The sequence below is a fragment of the Tiliqua scincoides genome, chromosome 4 (genome assembly GCF_035046505.1).
Source record: "Tiliqua scincoides isolate rTilSci1 chromosome 4, rTilSci1.hap2, whole genome shotgun sequence".
In the NCBI taxonomy this organism is placed as follows: domain Eukaryota; kingdom Metazoa; phylum Chordata; class Lepidosauria; order Squamata; family Scincidae; genus Tiliqua; species Tiliqua scincoides.
The window spans coordinates 74235472-74241471 of record NC_089824.1 but is presented as its reverse complement, the minus strand read 5'-3'; the positions used below and the strand labels follow the sequence as shown (position 1 = coordinate 74241471).

Below are 6000 nucleotides of genomic sequence, written 5' to 3'. Positions count from 1 at the left end.
TACCTCCCCCCCCGCCTCCCCCGGGCTCGCCAGCCTTCCTTTTCCCCGAGACCCTACACAGCGCTTCGACAGAATGGAGCCTCTTCCCATTGGCTAAGGCGGCGTTCCACGAAGGGAGCTCTCGCCCCCGATTGGCTAAGGCGCGGCGCTCTCCGCTCGTGCCTCACTTTTTTTCCCTCCTCCCTACACATCCTCCCCCCTTTACTCTGGCGTCTCATCCACCCCCTTTTTTTCCCCGGGCCCGGGCAGCGCGCGCCCCGCCCAGCCTGCACCCCGCGCTCTCTATATATATCTCTGCCTCTGCGCGGCGGCGCTGCAAACTGGGCTGAGCAGAGGCGGCTGGCGCTGGAGTCTGAAGAGGAGGCGGCCGGCCGGCGTTGGGGCGCCTTGCACGGTGCCCGGTGCCTTCCCCCGCCCGCGCGCCCGCCCGCCCTTCCTTGCTTCCCTGCCAAGCGCACAGGCTCTCCACCGCTCGGGCTTGCGGTTGCGCTGCGGGTGGGAGCTGCCTGGCTGCGCTGCCAGCCCCCGCACCATGAAAGCGGTGAGTCCCGTGCGGCACCCCAGCAGGAAGGCGCTGCCTGGAGGCTGCTGTTGCGGCGGCGGCGACCTGGCTCTGCGCTGCCTGGCCGAGCAGGGCTGCTGCAAGGGGGGCCCGTCCGAGGAGCCGGCGGCGCTGTGCCTCCAGTGCGACATGAATGACTGTTACAGCCGCCTGCGGAAGCTGGTGCCCACCATCCCGCCCAACAAGCGGGTCAGCAAAGTGGAGATCCTGCAGCACGTCATCGACTACATCCTCGACCTGCAGCTGGCCCTCGAGACGCACCCGGCTCTGCTCCGGCAGCAGCAGCAGCCGCCCCCGCTGCACCCGGCGGGCTACCCCGCAGGGCCCGCCCGGACCCCGCTCACTGCGCTCAACGCCGACCCGGTAAGGCGGACCTGGCCGCGCTGGGCTGGCTTGAAGCCGGGAGGAGGGAGGGTGGGCGGGCGGGCGCGCACGCTCCTCTCCGGGGAGCAGCTGATCGCTGGATGGATGGATGCTCCGCTCCCTGCTGGGGGGCGACATCTGCCCCGCACGTGCCGTGCAAGACCTGGGCAGCACAGACCCCCCCCCCCCACACACACACAGGTTGCTGCTATCCGCCAAGCTGGTCAGCCGGAGTGCTTGCTCCCTGTGCAGGAACTCGCAGTCCAACCCTACGCACGCCTACTCAGAAGTAAGTCCCACTGAGTTCAGTGGGGCTTACTGCCAGGAAAGCATGGGTAGAATGGCAGCTTCGGCCCGTGGCATTGAACTGGGAGGACTGGCAGCTTGGGAGTGGGTGCCTAAGCTGGGATCCCCAAGACAATGAAGCCCGAGTGGACCTGCGTCCCCTCAACAGCCCTCTCCTCCTGGCAGTGGACCTTTCCTCCCCAAAACGCTTTGCACTTGGGTCCCATCTCCTGAGTCCACCAAATGGGCTATAGGTGCCTAAAAAGATGCAAAACATAATGGGAGCCAACCCCTCTGTGGAAGTGAGGCTTCTTAAATCTAAGGGCTGCGGGTCAGTTGGCTTGTGGATTGCAAGGTGAGGGTGTGACTGTAGGTATTAAATGGCACATGATATTAGGTTGCATGTGCCTGGAGTGGTGGGTGAGAGAACAGGCACATACCTACACACTCTGTAACACTTAAGATGCAGATGCACATATACATACATTTACTGCCTGACATTGTCCTTCGGCAACTACATGTAGCTGCAGCACTCAGGAATAACTGGAGTACAAGAAAACATAGGTAGTATTTCCATGTGGATAGCATGTATTCTAGCTGTATGTAGACTACCTGCAATTTCCACCGGTTTCAATAAAGATGACTTCCCTCCTGTTTCAGTGTGGATGCCAACATGCATCTGGCCCACATCTACATCACAGCGTTCAGCTGGAACCCACAGAATTGGCTGGAGGCATCACTGGGAAAGGATGGAGACACTAATCCCCCATCCAGGGCCAGCAGTTCTGGTGTGTCTGACTGACTAGAACTGGAACAGGGTCAGAATATTAAGGAGTAGGAGGAACGTAGGTGCTCCAGAGGAGGGTGGAATATATAATCAAAATAGTAATTGTTTCATTGAACAACTCTAAATATGTAGGAATGCAGTGCATTGTTCTTATTCACCATCCCCAGCCACGAAAACGTTCTCCAAGAATCACGTGCTGGGTTCTTGAGTAAGAATCGTCCAGCTTTGTGGAACCTCTGGATTTTGTGATGAATGCCTTTGCTGGGTTGTATGTATGGTACTGGAAGTCAGCGTGACCCTCAGCTACAATGGGTGTCCCTGTAGGTCCACAAAGTGAGAGGTTGTCACACTTGGCAGCTTGCAACCTGTCGCTAGACCACTAGTCCACAAGGGGATCTGTATAGAACAGCGCTCTGGGGGTTGACAGTTCCTTGCAGCTTTCATTATTCCTGTGCAAGGCTGCCTTGTTTTCCTCTCCCAGCAGAGCTTCTGGTGTGCTAGAGAAACTGCAGGCAGCCAGGCAGCAAAGGTTCTTTATTACCATTAAGCTCATTATTTGCTCTAACTCTGATGTTGCGCTCCTGTTCTGTTGTTGTTGTGCAGGCTGGTGCTGTTAATAAGCAAGGGGACAGTATTCTGTGTCGCTGAACTGCACTTTCAAGGTGAGTATCATCTTTTACTGATTGGCCTGTTAGCTGCACTGAGAACATGATGTCTCTGCCATGCGCATCAGTGCCTTTTTGTGTGGAACCGGTTTCATCTAAAACTGTAATCCTAAGCATGTTTACTTGGGAGTAAGCCCCATTGAAATTGATGGGACTTACTTCTGAGCAATAAAATTAAGGTGCAGTTCTTGCTAGACAGGCACGCTTTCCAGTCTTAGGCCCAATTACTAGAAATTAAGCATATTAGGAATATTGAACAAAAAGAGTTCACAGAGCAGCTTACATAGCAAAAGAAATAGTTACTCATCTCTAAAGTGTGTTTAGAATTAGTTTATGAATTGTATCCTAGTATCCCAATTCGGCCAAAGTACTGAAATTTTAAACCACTGAGATCGCATTGATTTAAATTCAAGTCATCTAATGTGGTGTTTTAGTGACTCAGACTGAGATGCAGCTTTTAATTGCATTTTCTGTTCAGTTCTTCACATTTACTTTAAAGGAGCAGTACATGAATGTAAAAAGAATGCAAAAAAGATAATGTAACTTTTTTATATTGCCTATAGAAAAAAAGAATACATTGCCTTTAGTCTTAATTATACAAGCTTTAACTAGTTCATAGATCAGGCTCTCTCCTTTGCATGTTCCTTAGGAATTCCTTTCCATTCTGTAAAAAGCAATGAATAATGCATTATGGAAATGCTACTGGTTGTCTTAAATAGATTCCTCTTTGCCACTTTGATCCTTTTCACCCACTTAGTTGGGCAAAAGTCTTTTTTTAATTCATTGAGATTTACTTCTGAGTAAAAATACATGAGACAGAAGTGCAGACTTTTCTTGCCTCCTACCCAGTCTGCTATGAGGGAGGTGATGAGATGGAGGAAGGACTAGGACTAGGAGAGCACTTTGAAAAACTCCCTATTTCTCTTCCAATCTCTGGAGAGCCTTCTAGCTTGGACTTGCAGCAGCTGTGTGTTTCTCTGCTTGGCCTAGCCTGGGAGCTGCGGTTGTTGTTTGACCTGGTTTGTTTTGGGTTGTTGATCAAGCATGTCTTCTGTTTTGTTGGTGGCGCCAGTCAGTCTGGAGCAAAATGGTTCACACCCCCCTCTATTCATTCCTCTTCCACAGGTGTGCAGCAGGCAGATCCTGAGCCAGAGAAGCAGAAAGAAAGACACGTTAGAGAGGAAGGGGGGGAAAAATATTAGCCACTGGGCAAAAGGAAAAAATACATAAACTACTCCAGAATTCTTTCCGTACTTCCTTTTAAAGAGAGAGAGAATTTTTCACAAGTTTGCACGTTCATAGCATTTTACACACGCGTCTCTAACTCTTTTGTTTTAGATCAGATGTAAATTGTACACTTGTTTGGGAGGGAGGGGATTTAAATCTTCAGCATAAGTGTGGCTCTTCTATTGCATAGAAGATCAAGGGCAAATTGGAGTTTAGAAGTATAACTTTAATGTGCTGAGCAGCTGAAATCTGAAGCTTTACTAATCTACCAGAGGCATTGTAGATAACTTTGGTTTTGACATCTATTGTTTAAAATAGATGATTTTATTGTTTCCTGGGGGACTTCCTTCTCCCTGCAGGAATGTTACATATTGTATAGAAAAATGAGTGACATTTCATACTATGTATATAGAGAGAGGTTCTATACGTGTAAGTGAGAAAAAAAAGTATATGCTTTAATAGACCTACTGTAATTATAAAATATTTTAATTAAATATTTTTTGTAAATATGATAAAGCTGTGTATGTTTTGTTTTTGTTTTTAATTTGTGGGAATACTTCCTTACGAAAACTGTTTCTGGCTCAAGTGCAGAACTGCTGATAATGAAAATATATTGGATGTCAAGGGCTGTCCCTGCTCCCTCCCCCTCCATTTCCTTTAGATTTGGAAGCTACAGTTGTAGGTAGAATTGGTCCTGCATGAATGCATGAGATGTCTAACCACGAATAAACTTGTTCTGAGTCCATACAAATGTGTTTTCTTTAATCCGAAATTAACAAATGTTTGTATCGTACCGTTTTGAAACGACACTTTGTTTGTTAGGCACTGGGGGTTTATATTACATTATATGCCAAACAGCATTGGGATGTACGACTTTTTTCCAGTTTGTTATTAACTACTACTTTTTCAGTATGGGGTAAAGTGCTAAGGTGTAACAAGCATTTATAAAACCTTTTGTTGCATAAATTAAAAAAAAAAATTGCAAGACATTGAACATTTTTGTAACACCAAAGGGGATGCTACCCCAGAGTTTTTAGCCCTGTGACATATACCTTGGAAAAAGAGTGAAAATCATTTTCTGCTTGTAACCAAAGGGCAAACTATTAACAAATGTACAGTTGCTGTTTCTTTCATCCAAAGACTGTTGATACTTGGGGAAGGGTAGGGTGGGTCAACAGGGAAAATTTCAGTCAAATTGCTGGTGTAAATCAATTTCAAAGAACTTAAATAGACCAAAAAAATAAGTCAGATAACTGTATCAAGATTATTTTTCTAATATACAGCAGCATTCATTTCATTGCAGCTCTGTTACATCTGAAAATCCTGTTTAGGTCTCTTGTTGTGTGTAACTTCTACATGTAAACATTAAACTAGATTGACGTGCCCTGTGCTGTGATCTGATTCTTTCTTTCTTCACTTCTTACAAAACTCTGTGCATCTGCTTCGCTTCTTTTCTATGTGATGCTCAGTGGTTAATCCTCTAGTAATCGTTTGTATAGCCAAGTTTTACCTTCTGTCCAGGCTCTGAGAAAGTTACACAGTTTGTGTGATCATCAGTAGTCCACATACCAGTGAGATGGGATTTTCACAGAGTGGTTGAATTAAGTAGAATTTAATTGGGTGCTTTGTCAATAGCTAGCCAACTGTGTCTGTAGCATGTTTTGGTTTTTCAAGTGGGAGGATTCATTTCAGATTATAAAAAGTGTTAGAAGTACTGTGGCCTTGGGGTACTTTTTTATGCTAAATATTCGTGAGGAAATGAACGTTTGAAACTAATTCAACAATTGACAAGTGAGGCAAAATGTAAAGGTTTTCCATCAAAATGTTTTCTTGAGCCGTTTCTGCCCAATGTTGCATATACACAACAGGGATCAAATCACCTGTGGACTGGGCAGAAATGGGTTTTAATCAAAGTGCTTGATGTTCAGACAGAATTAGGCAGAACACTAACGTCCAGTTGCTAACGAGGACTTTCTACACCAGCAATTTTCAACCAGTGTGCCGTAGCACATTGGTGTGCCATGGGTGGTATGCAGGTGTGCCATGGGAGTTTGGGGAGGGTCATTTATTAGTAGAGCAATTGGGAGATGTGAGCCCCCTACCAGTAGCCT

At 46.9% G+C, this 6000-nt stretch overlaps 1 protein-coding gene and 1 long non-coding RNA gene across 2 annotated transcripts in view; one reads left to right on the top strand and one right to left on the bottom strand.

Moving 5' to 3' along the window:
- The first annotated feature begins 259 nt into the window (after positions 1-259).
- ID4 (inhibitor of DNA binding 4) lies at positions 260-4405 on the top strand. The gene is made up of 3 exons (XM_066625897.1): positions 260-925; positions 2601-2659; positions 3788-4405. The coding sequence occupies exons 1-2, from the start codon at positions 533-535 to the stop codon at positions 2643-2645; spliced, it is 438 nt and encodes a 145-aa protein (XP_066481994.1). The 5' UTR covers positions 260-532; the 3' UTR covers positions 2646-2659; positions 3788-4405.
- Positions 3224-6000, bottom strand: part of LOC136649342 (uncharacterized) — a 151628-nt gene continuing 148851 nt past the window's right edge. Inside the window, exon 4 of the long non-coding RNA XR_010794384.1 lies at positions 3224-3805. This is a non-coding gene — a long non-coding RNA (uncharacterized lncRNA). The remainder of the gene's footprint in view (positions 3806-6000) is intronic.